The sequence below is a fragment of the Saccoglossus kowalevskii genome, chromosome 2, assembly GCF_978046115.1.
Source record: "Saccoglossus kowalevskii chromosome 2, keSacKowa6.1, whole genome shotgun sequence".
In the NCBI taxonomy this organism is placed as follows: domain Eukaryota; kingdom Metazoa; phylum Hemichordata; class Enteropneusta; family Harrimaniidae; genus Saccoglossus; species Saccoglossus kowalevskii.
Window position 1 is genome coordinate 38,709,707 of NC_140642.1, and position 12,621 is coordinate 38,722,327.

Below are 12,621 nucleotides of genomic sequence, written 5' to 3' on the forward strand. Positions count from 1 at the left end.
CAGAAGTCGGCCACATCGGTTTATTTTGTTGTTAACATTCAACAAGTCTGCACCGGATGGCGAGATCAACTAACGCGCATGCGTCAAACTACGTGCATTCGTAACAATGAAGATAATAATGCTCGTCCCATATAGTGACCGGTAACTTTGCACAGCAACCAAAGCACGGTGATATCATTGATATTACCGCCACACAGGTGTGGGATGGGTAATAACACTGTAAAGTTACCTTTACAATAAAATTATTCAATTTATTTCTTCCCAAACATGTAATCGCTCTTGTGTGAAAAAGTGGCTCCCAGAAGTTTTTGCAAGTTAGTAGCGATCCAATTGTTTATACTGTACAATACTCAGTGGTCTATATAACTGATAGAAGGTATGGGTACCCGGCCGTACACAGTGGAGCTGAACACTCTGGTACTGCGTACGCGTATCGTGGTCGCCCGATACATAGATATAAACATGACCTGGTTGATTTTCATAAAAAAACTAACGGCGATATCCACATGCGACCCCGAATAACGTGACCCATTTTAGTGACCGGCACCACAGCCCCAGTATTATAGGAGGAGAAACTGAACCGAAACCAAAGAAATACTTCCGCTTGCGTCGGTAGTATTTACCATATTGCTCAGGCTCCCATACTAATCCTGTTGTGCAATAAATTTATCATTATTATAATTATTATTATTTGTGTGAACGTCGATAACAAACTGCAATTGATGTTTATATTATTGTAACCAATTTGGAATCCCATGGCATGTCTTCAAATTATAGTGTTTTTTTATTGTTTGGCTCGAAGCCGAGAGCATATTATAACACCGGTATCTGATTACGACACAGAGAGTTGTCTTTCCGCTATGATTGACAAATAATGTCGGTAAATAGTTACATGTTTTTCACTACTTTACACTGTCCAAAAAAGGTAACTCAAAAACTCAACTACAACCTATAAATTATTATTTCCGAGTACTAGTATATTCAACGCATTTTATCTGATTAAGAGTGGTCCTGTCACGTCCAGATTGTAGTTTAGGTTACTGTACGATCATATAACACACACCGCAGACAACGTTGTGCCAGGAAATGAACACAGAGCGCTTGTACTATAACGTTATAACAGATCATACTACAAAACACGCAACATACTGCACCATACATAATTGTATAGATGGGGATGAGTAAAAAATGACAAGGAAACGAAAGGTAAAGTACAAAACGACTACTACTCAAACTATGCTTTGTATACAACAAATTCACTTTATACAAAAAATACACTTCACCTGTTGAATGTGGTTAATGATATTTGTTTGGCGTCACGTGATGTGTAGGGACTGTGACTCACTTGGCGCTAGCAGACAAATCTTACACTGTAGAGATACAGGAGATAGATGTAGGTTCGATCTAAAGGAATACACATTAGTTCGTTATAGCATGGTGGTATAAACATTCCTCCATAGTTATAGATAGTTCAGTTTCAAGTTATTCACCCAAACGGTAAGCTGAGGTAACGCCTCGTTGTCTCCTTCTTTTACACAGTCTTTCTGCGTCTTTAAAATATGAAAGTCGTGGTTTGCGAGCCCTGTCGGTGGATACAATGATGAACAAATAGTACGTGAACTCGGGATGAATGCTGACTTATCACATCAACCTTAGTGCATGCCTGTACTTTTTTTCTTCATTAGTCTGACACATACTTGTCGGGGAATCGTTGAACATCTTCCCGATGTCTGCAACTGATTACAAAACTGCCAACAACAACAGCAATCATTCAATTTCTTTTAGGACGTACGTATATGTTATGGTATATCCCAGATAGCGTGTTATAGGCCGAAATGCACGGTTTTGGTGTGTATTTATCGAGTTTTATCAGAATGTATATTGTTCACTGTTTGTTTATTTCTAAGATCAAGAGGCAAAAATCCCAAAGCTAACATGAAAGAAAGCAGTCATCCACTAATCAGAATCAGATTCAATAAAAAAAAAAAACTATACAACGTTACCAATAAGAATCTTAACTTGACTTAACTTGTACTTGTTTTATCGACCCCCCCCCCTCCATCCGATAGAACAATATTCTCCCCGAGAAGATCAGTAAATTCACATAACCATACGGTTCTATAAACAATTATTCCTGTCATAAAATATCATTTTTAGATGATCTTGAATCCTCGTTTATTTTTATGATTACTACTGTGAATTAAATGATGTGATATTTCTACATACCTGCCCGTTTATGTAGTACCGTTTCACACACAGTATCGGATTGTTAATAAACATGGCTCCTGTTCGGTAAAATTGTCCCCAACACTTCGCACAATTCGAATATATTTAATACATTGCTGAACTCATTATTATGGAATACATTGGCACGACAAATTTATATGTGCATGAATGATGGGGATTTATTCAAAGAACCATTCCCGACTTTATTTAATATGTGGTAAATTCTCGGAAGGATAGAAACGCAAATAACGAAGACCCATTCGTCAACCGATTTGTTGAAAATGGCTCATTAAATGTATTTTCAAAAATAATAGGTGTCGCCGCCTGACTGATTTCAAACCTTGCGATATTTTTACCAAGCATGTAAGTAATAATTCAATGGACTGTGAACATACTCAATGTTTCTATGGATCTGAGTTCAATCTCAGTAAAATGTCAAGAAAAATATAGGTACAGAATATAACTTCCCGTAAAAAGCTGTTGACGTCACGTAGCAGTACACGAATGATTTATAACCGTTATACACAGTAAAGTACAAATGGTCACGTTATACAGCAATTCCTATCACCACCATTTTAATTTTCTCGGCGTATGCAACTTGAGATTGCAAGGGAAAGTGTTATTAGCAAATTGCTTTTACAATGACATGAGAAAAAGTTGCGTGTTTTTTTGTTTCTTTTATTAGTGATGTTTTCATATTACGTGACAACCCACAGAGCCATGATATTGTTTTGGATAGTGTTGGTGTGTGATTTCCAGTTGAGTTGATGCATCTTTACAAGGAAGAATATGGTACGTCGAAGTGAATTTGACATTTGACGTCATTTGACAACAGTCCAACACTGCTGTTAATTTATAGCAGGCACCTAAGTAATTACGAGTACATGATGCATAGTCTCAATAATCCGAGTCGCGGTTCTAGAATAAATTTCCACACTGAAAAAGTGAGGGGATTTCGAAGGGGAGCAAAACTAATAGGAAAGTTAGAATAATAAAGAGGGGAAATCGAATGCATGAGTTACATGATTATTACTGAACACTAATTATGACAGTTTTAACCGAATTCAATTTTGTTTCTATACTGAGAATGCGTTCAAGTTGCATTGTGGGAGAGAACTCCCATTAGAAAACTAGTATCTTAATGGAAACTGATTAAACTGTATGTAAATTTGTCAAAATATTTTAACATTATTAGAATTCGTATCCATAATAATAATCATTCCATGTCCCCTAGCAACATTTTGGGGTAAAATAAAATAATCTCACTATAGAATCGTTTGTAAACATTTTTCATGACTTTTCGGACTTTGGACTTTACTATCTCGAAAAATTATCCGATGACCCAATTTTTTATTCTTCAGGAATTTCGAAATCCTGATGTCATGAACGTATAACTATAATGAAAGTGTGACGAAAATATATAATTTTCAATTTCACCGACTACATTATAATTGTCGGTAATAATAAATGCAGAAACACATGAGTAGAGTAATAGTAAAAAGGCTGACAGAATTAATTTGGATGTTTATTTGGGTGAAGACATCAAATATACAAATATTGAAGTACAATGTTTGTGGGCGATGGCAAAATGCCTACTATGAGTCTAGTGTCTGTATGAGTTTTATATATACTGTATACACGCTTTTTATAAGCAGAATCACTTTACTTCATGACGTCACCATGATGCTCAGATTAAGTAAATGCGATTGGTTGCCTAATAAGGAAACTTAGTACTAAGTTAGTAGGGTAGACATTTCTTGCATCACTCGACGTGGCGTGCCTAAAAGTGTGAATATGGTCTAGTTAAGTGCATGACATTGGAATTTTAGCTCTAGGTGTTAAGAAATTAAAGACAAAAGTAAAATTGCATGGGAAAGTTAACACGTAGTCACATAGACAGTTAAATGCCCACGTAAAATGCGCTGTCTGCTTGTTGCCTTGTAAACTGAACCACAGTGACTGCAAATGCAACACGGGAATGCATGTATTTAGAGATATAGCAATAGGCAGGATCTTCATTCTAGGATATCATATAAGTCGGAATAAGGGCCCGCGTACTAATTCCATCTATAAATGTCAATTTTAGGAGAGTCCCATATGTTACAGTGCATTCAGCGTTTCCCGACAACAATCCTGCGCCGTGACGAATTTCGACATGAAGCATTATGCCTGACAACAAATGAAAGAGCCTTTATTTCGCCGTGTGTGAATGCAATACAGGCGTAACTATGCGAATAGCCAGGAACATAAAATCTGGCTGAGACTTTATGATTTGTCGAACATATATAATACATTCAAATTTCACACATCACCCGGCGTCTGACCACTTGACAACAGCATTGGTTTTCGTTTACGTAATTTTAAACTGTTATGAATTTTTTTTTTAGATTTGATACTGATTTGATCGGAAGTCGGTTATGCAAACTAGTTATTACTATTTATTGTGTAGTTATTACAGCATAAAAGAATGTGTATGACAACGTGAGAATGACACTGAAATGTACACGTATATGTGTACACCCGATTGGCTACTTTGAAAAATAAATATTAATCATTTTTGTTGGAAATGTTAATTCGATTTCCCGCAAGAAAATCATGATTGATATTTTTACTTACACTTAGTGTTTCGCTTTCTAAAAATAACTTCCCCGCGTCATAGGTCACACATTAATTGTTTGAATAGCCTAGTTTGTTCGTTCCTGGATTTTTGATTATTCATGAAGAAGTTGCTTGACATATTCTATTCTGTCTTTGAGGTCTTTCTCATTTTCTCACGGTATAAATGCACTCTCCGAAGATTGGTGATGATAGTTTGAGCAACAATATATCTTTTTCTACATCCTATCCAGCCCAGCTCAGGTTGTTTGATGCAGTATAAAAGTCGTTATTGAGAAACAGTACGATTAGGGTACTGACGATGAAACTACAATTTAACACATGGACCCATTGGATGGAGCGAGCAAAATTACTTTATTTCTAAGGTAAAATCGAATCATTGCGGTAATTAAAAAAATCAATGTTTGAAATGCTGAATTTTATTAAAATGGCAATATATGACAAGGTTTTAAAATATTTTGCTTGTACGATCTCGCTCCACGATAGTGTATATATGTGTTTACAATATTGAGTGCATGTACTGTAGCCAACGCCGATGGTGGCGCAATATTTAGGACAGCGCCCTCATTGATTATTTTGGAAAATATTATCGCCAAAATGTAGATGAACTGCAATAGTCGTGAAATATTGTTTATTTCCATCTCTTGAGCTACTCAAATAGAATGCGACATGGACTGGAAAAAAAAACGAAATTGCACATCACTTGGATAAAAAAAGTATAACAATCTTCGATAGAGGGCACATTCTGTTTTGATGATTGTGTTTTAATAATACAGTATTAATACATGAAAGATTTAATTATTTTATCCCGAAAAATTTCTACCTGGAAAATTAGTAGGCATATTCCACTTATCGTACACGAATTTTTCAAATTTGTACCACATTAAACAAAAAAACAACAAATTTGACGAAAGTAAACCATTGTATACTACTTGTAATATAGGTGAAACAAATATTATGGGAGCCAACATGGTTCAATCAAGCACGGCAATATGACACGGCGAAGGCAATCGTCATTATCCGGGGATTCCAATGCGACCACATACAGTAATATTTGCTATAGTACATTGCATGGTTGAACAAATAATCCCTTTTGTAAATAAAATTTCGTGTTCGAAATAACAATATGCGGTGAAAAATATAAACGAACAAGGTATGAAAATACCATTTGTAAAAAAGCTTGTTTATTCAAGTTGAGTTGTTGATGAGTTTCAACCGAAGTTTTACCTGAAAGTGCGCCCCAAGCGGCGCAACTAGCAAATGCATCATGTGACAGGAACATGGCTGACACGCAGAAGTCGGCTGTTGACTTTACTGGTCAATATTTATAGGACTGCTTTTATTTATCACTTACACCCACTAGAATGGCTTCTGTAAAGGTTGCAGTAAGAGTGCGTCCCATCAATGAAAGGTAAGTACAATCTCAAATCTTGTAAATTTTACGACGATGAACAGTGCATACTCGTGGCTTGATACTCGTTGGGCTACACTGCCCGACTTTGCCAAGTGTGTTACAGTGTGTTACCGTGTGTTGAGTGTTGAGTGTACTGTGTTGTGTTGGCAATGTTCACAACATGTTGGTATGTAATAGTATTGGTATAAAGTTATCATGTTCCACGACGTGTAACAACGATTTATTGTTGAAATCGTTGCCGGGATATATCCGCTTTAATGCGTACACTTAGTAGGTGTTTACGTTCTGGGTTGGGGTGCTTGGCTACGATGGATCTTTGACAGTGTGCACTATGATATGAGTAATCATGATTCATGTCGTGTACCGGTTATTTTGTCTGCTATATTGATTATCCCCCGTTTCTTTGAAGAATCTTCTTAGTTGTTAGTACACTACAGACAAACATTCACAATCATTTTTTGCCTAAAATATACTCTTATCTTATGAATCCTCGGTAATGATGATATTACCGAAGGAAGATACAGAGATATGCAGGTTTTCTAATCACTCAATGGTGATATGCACATGATATAGAATTCATACTGTCCAGGGGTTCCACTTGGATGTAAATCAAAGTTATTCTGATCACTGGGATTGCAGGACACAAGTGAGCACCAAGGTATTAACCTGATACACTGTTTTAAAGCTAAATATGCAGTATAAAATAGAAACAAGGACATTAGAAAAACAATCTGATAAGAACCATAACAGGTTGTTTTCTTTTATATTCTCACAAAAAATTTGCATTTTCTTGCATGATTTCCTTTGATCAGTGAAATCTGAGCTTAAACGCATGTAACCATAGTTACAAACACTTACCATATTCACTTTATTACAAGCACATCACTAAAGTACACAGTAACCACAAATTAAATTTATTGTGCATTTGATCATTAAAATGTGAATTACTTTGACCTTAGATAAACATGCATAAAAGCGAAAGCATACGTTAGATGGCGATAGCCTGTCACTGTTAAAAAACAAGCGTCTACCCATGACGCTTTGCATTTTTCGTGAGTGTTGTTATCGTCGTTTGGAACTCAATTCATGCGCGTGTGTAGATGACGACCCTCCCACTTCAAGCGTTATTACTAGAACAAATACAGTGTCATTTTTACCACCTTTGATTTGTATTTATCAATATATTTTTTTTTACTGTCTGTCTTGTAAGTTATTTGACTCCCATAACCCTTCAAAATCATTTTGTAGATGTCCTAAAAGTTGACAAGGGCACTCAAAAGTTTAAGGAACATTACTATAATTTACAAATACTGGTATTCATTACAATGTTACACCCAGTGTACATTACTACACAAACCTGAGATCTGTATGGTGTACCACCACGGACATATCCTGTTGCAACGTCCAGGATGTAGATCAGATCCTGATACATACCAATGTCAATACAAGTGTACAACTACAGTGTACAATTACAGCTAGTTTTCACACAATATCTCTGTCAAACTATTATGATTGTCAAGAGATATTTTTTTTTAATAATTTAATTTTTTATTTACAAATAAATTTGATTGTTATTTTCACAGGGAAATCAATTTGAAGTCAACATGTATAATTGAAATGGAAGGTAGTAAAACTAGTATTACAAACTTGAAGGTAAGTTCTACATACCACTAAGACATGCTCCAGTTTCTGTACATGGATGGTCTGGTCATAATGATACCAGTTGTAGTCATTTAACCCGTTGTTCTGGCCATGTGTTTATTTATGCAATTCCACACTAGGTCTATATGTAGATTTGTAATCAGCCACAGTTTTTGTCAAATGCATATTAGTAATCAGCCACAGTTTTTGTCATACGCATATTAGTAATCAGCCACAGTTTTTGTCAAATGCATATTAGTAATCAGCCACAGTTTTTGTCATACGCATATTAGTAATCAGCCACAGTTTTTGTCAAATGCATATTAGTAATCAGCCACAGTTTTTGTCATACGCATATTAGTAATCAGCCACAGTTTTTGTCAAATGCATATTAGTAATCAGCCACAGTTTTTGTCAAATGCATATTAGTAATCAGCCACAGTTTTTGTCAAATGCATATTAGTAATCAGCCACAGTTTTTGTCAAATGCATATTAGTAATCAGCCACAGTTTTTGTCAGTCAAATGCATATTAGTAATCAGCCACAGTTTTTGTCAAATGCATATTAGTAATCAGCCACAGTTTTTGTCAAATGCATATTAGTAATCAGCCACAGTTTTTGTCATACGCATATTAGTAATCAGCCACAGTTTTTGTCATACGCATATTAGTAATCAGCCACAGTTTTTGTCAAATGCATATTAGTAATCAGCCACAGTTTTTGTCATACGCATATTAGTAATTGTAGTATTCTACTTCTGTATTATTGTGACCTTTGACCTAGTCTTGTCTTGTAATTAATTATGCGGGCATGCTCAGTAGCACCTAGCAACTAGGGTTCAGTCATCAGTTGGTTAAATAAACAAACCAGTCCTTTCCCTCAGATAAACTGTCTCATAATTATTCTTTAAGAACATTACATTTTGGCGACGAGTGATAAATTAGTTTAATGGTACACCCAGGATCATCCAGATGCAAATTTCCAGAATTTTTGAAGTAATCTGAAGAAGAAATTTGACCTTGAAGACAGAAAGTTGCAGAAATCTGAGCAGCAATACTTTAGTGCACAGCACCAAGGAGGTACAGTACATAATATAAATCAATTCTGGAGTGGAAAGTGACACATTGTGGACATGGCTACTGCATTACCAGTATTCCCAGCTTTTTCTGTGTATGGGGACTCTACTTCTATTGGTCCTCGATGGGAGAAATGGTTGAAGAAATTTGAGACATTTCTAGTTGCATACGATATAAAAAACAATGTAAGAAAACGAGCACTGCTGTTGTTTTCTGCGGGAGATGAGGTCGCTGATGTTTTTGAAACACTACCTGACGTTGAGGGCAGTGACAATGTATACAAAGCGGCTGTAGATGCCCTGAATAAATATTTCCTGCCAAAGGTGAATAAAACCTATGAGGTCAATGTTTTTAGGCATGCTACTCAGAAAACTGATGAATCTTTGGATCAGTATTTTACCCGTTTGAAACAACTAGCAAGAAATTGTGGTTTTCATGATATTAATGAAGAAATAAAATCCCAGATAGTATTATCATGTGTGTCAACTAGGTTACGTCGTAAAGCTCTGAGAGATGATTTAACATTAGAGGCACTGTTAGATTCTGGTCGTTCTTTTGAAGTTTCTGAACGTCAAGCCAGAGGTATTGAAAATCAGTTTGAGACAGAAACAGAAGTAAATACAGTCCAGCCTGTAAAAAAGAGCCAGTGGAAAAGAAATAAATATAAGAAATCCCAGCAGTATACTGGTAAACCAAAACGAGTGGAGCCTGACAGAAAACACAAGTCGTGTTTCAGGTGTGGAGGAAAATATCCACATTCAGGTGAATGTCCAGCAAGAGATCAAAAATGCAGAAAATGTGATAAAACAGGACATTTCGCTAAAGTATGTCGGAGTAAAATATTGCAACATGTCAATTCTGCTACAACTAAAGATTTTTCTTCCTCAGATGATGATTATGCATATCACATCACAGTGTCCTCCATATCAACCAATCAACAGCCTGATACTAAAATTGACATAGATGGTCAAACAGTTAAATGTATCATTGATTCTGGTGCAGGGACAAATGTGTTAGACGAGAAAACATGCAAGCTGTTGAATAATGCAGAAATTACACAATGTTCAAAGAATGTGTATGCATATGGATCTAAGAAACCACTTCCAATACTTGGTGAAGTTAAGGTGAATGTAAAGTCTCCTATAACCCAACAGTCTACTTTCACTAAGTTCCATGTTGTAAAAGGATCAGCAGGAAATTTACTGGGTTATTATACAGCAACACAGCTTGGTTTACTACACATGGTAAATTCACTTTCTACATGTACCAGTGATAGTTTGATTGAGGAGTATGCAGACAGATTTGAAGGTATTGGCAAGATGCGAGATACAAAAGCAATTTTGCATATTAACACATCAGTCAAACCAGTTGCACAGCAGCATCGGCGAGTGCCATTCCATGTACGTGAGCAAGTTGAAGCAGAGATAATTAAGCTAGAGCAGTTAGACATAATAGAGAAGGCAGATGGAGCCACTCCGTGGGTATCTCCCATAGTAATAGTACCTAAAAAGACAGGAATCAGAGTATGTGTTGACATGAGAGCTGCCAATCAAGCTATAGAAAGGGAGAGACATCCCATGCCAACAATAGAAGACCTGATTGTGGATCTGAATGGTGCAACGGTGTTCAGCAAGATTGATCTAAACCAAGGTTACCATCAGCTTGAGCTGGACACACAATCAAGGCATATAACTACGTTTGCTACTCATATGGGTTTATACAGATACAAGAGACTGAGTTTCGGAATAAACTCTGCTGCTGAAATATTTCAGAAAGCAGTATCAGACATGATACAAGGTATACGTGGTGCTAGAAATCTTTCAGATGACATTATCATATATGGTAAGACACAACAGGAACATGATGAAATGCTAAGAGCAGTGTTCCAAAGGCTGCGGAAGTATAACATCACAGCTAATCAACAAAAATGTGAGTTCAGCAAGTCTTTGATTCAGTTCTATGGTCATACATTTTCCAGTGCCGGTATAATGGCGGATGATAAGAAAGTGACAGCAATAATCAATGTCAGAGCACCAGAAGATGCAACAGCTGTACGTAGTTTCCTAGGCATGGCTCAATACATTGCTCGATTTGTGCCTGATTTTGCAACTATTGCAACACCATTACGTATTCTAACTCACAAAGATACAAAGTGGGAATGGGGACCTGAGCAACAAGGATCATTCGAGAAGTTAAAAAGCCTGATGGCAAGTCACAGGGTGATGAAATACTTTGATCCAAGGCTGAAAACAGAGCTGTTAGTAGATGCAAGCCCAACAGGCCTTGGTGCAGTTTTAACACAAGTAAATGAGACCAGAGATACTTGTAATATCATTGCATATGCAAGTCGTGCACTGACAGATACAGAGTCACGGTACAGCCAGACAGAGCGAGAAGCCCTTGCAGTTATATGGGCTTGTGAACATTTTCACATTTATGTATTTGGTTCAGAATTCAAGGTGATAACCGACCATAAGCCATTAGAAGGCATGTTCAATAAGTCTAATTCTAAATTAACAGCCAGACTTGAAAGACTAAGTTTGCGTCTTCAACCGTATCAAGTAGTTCTTGAGTATCAACCAGGTGAATCCAACCCTGCTGATTACATGAGTCGACATCCTGACCAGGTAAACCACTGTAAAGACCATGTTTCACGTATTGATACATACATAAATTTTATAATTGAGAATGCGATACCCCCTGCTATGACAATGGCTGAAATTAAGCAAGCAACATCGGAAGATGAAATCTTACAGAAAATAATGGAAGTTATTAACACACAAAAGTGGTATGATTTGCATCATGATGTTGTACAATACAAAGCAGTCAAAGACGAACTGTCAACAGCCAATGGAGTTGTGTTACGTGGAAACAGAATTGTGGTTCCAAAGAAATTGCAACAGAAAGCCATATGTTTAGCTCATGTCGGTCATCAAGGTGTTGTAAAAACGAAAAAGTTGCTGAGAGAAACTCTTTGGTTTCCAGGTATTGACAGAATGGTGGAAGAAACAGTAACCAGGTGCATACCATGTCAAGCATCAACACATGGACCAAAACCTACTATCGAGCCATTAAAAATGTCTACACTGCCAAATGGTCCTTGGCAAGAGGTCTCAGCAGATTTCTGTGGTCCATTCCCAAATGGTAAATATTTGTTGGTAGTCATCGATGACTACAGTAGATACCCAGAGGTAGAAATTTGTAATTCTACATCTGCAGAAGCAGCTATCCCGCACTTCGATGCAATCTTTGCCAGACAAGGTATACCGGACATTGTTAAAACTGATAATGGCCCGCCATATAATGGAGATGAGTTTAAACGCTTTTCCAAATATGTTGGATTTAGACATAGAAAAATAACACCATTGTGGCCAAAAGCTAATGGAGAAGCCGAGAGGATGATGCGAACGCTGGAAAAAGCAGTCCGTGCAGCCAAGCTAGAAGGCAAAAGCTGGTGCCAAGGACTTTTTCAATTTCTGCGTCAGTATAGAGCTACACCACATTCAACTACAGGCATTTCTCCATTCGAAGCTTTGAATAGTAGAAAAATGAAAACAACCCTACCTCAGATATATAATAATAAACCTGATAGGAAAATTCAAGCAAGTGATGCAAAGAGAAAATTATGCATGAAGAAGTATGCAGAC

General features: G+C 36.7%; 1 protein-coding gene across 1 annotated transcript in view; it reads left to right on the forward strand.

Moving 5' to 3' along the window:
* The first annotated feature begins 6,099 nt into the window (after positions 1 to 6,099).
* Positions 6,100 to 12,621, forward strand: part of LOC100375963 (kinesin-like protein KIF16B) — a 43,934-nt gene continuing 37,412 nt past the window's right edge. The window contains exons 1-2 of the mRNA XM_006815729.3: positions 6,100 to 6,253; positions 7,840 to 7,909. Coding sequence (XP_006815792.3) covers positions 6,207 to 6,253; positions 7,840 to 7,909 — 117 coding nt within the window. The 5' untranslated portion in view covers positions 6,100 to 6,206. The remainder of the gene's footprint in view (positions 6,254 to 7,839; positions 7,910 to 12,621) is intronic.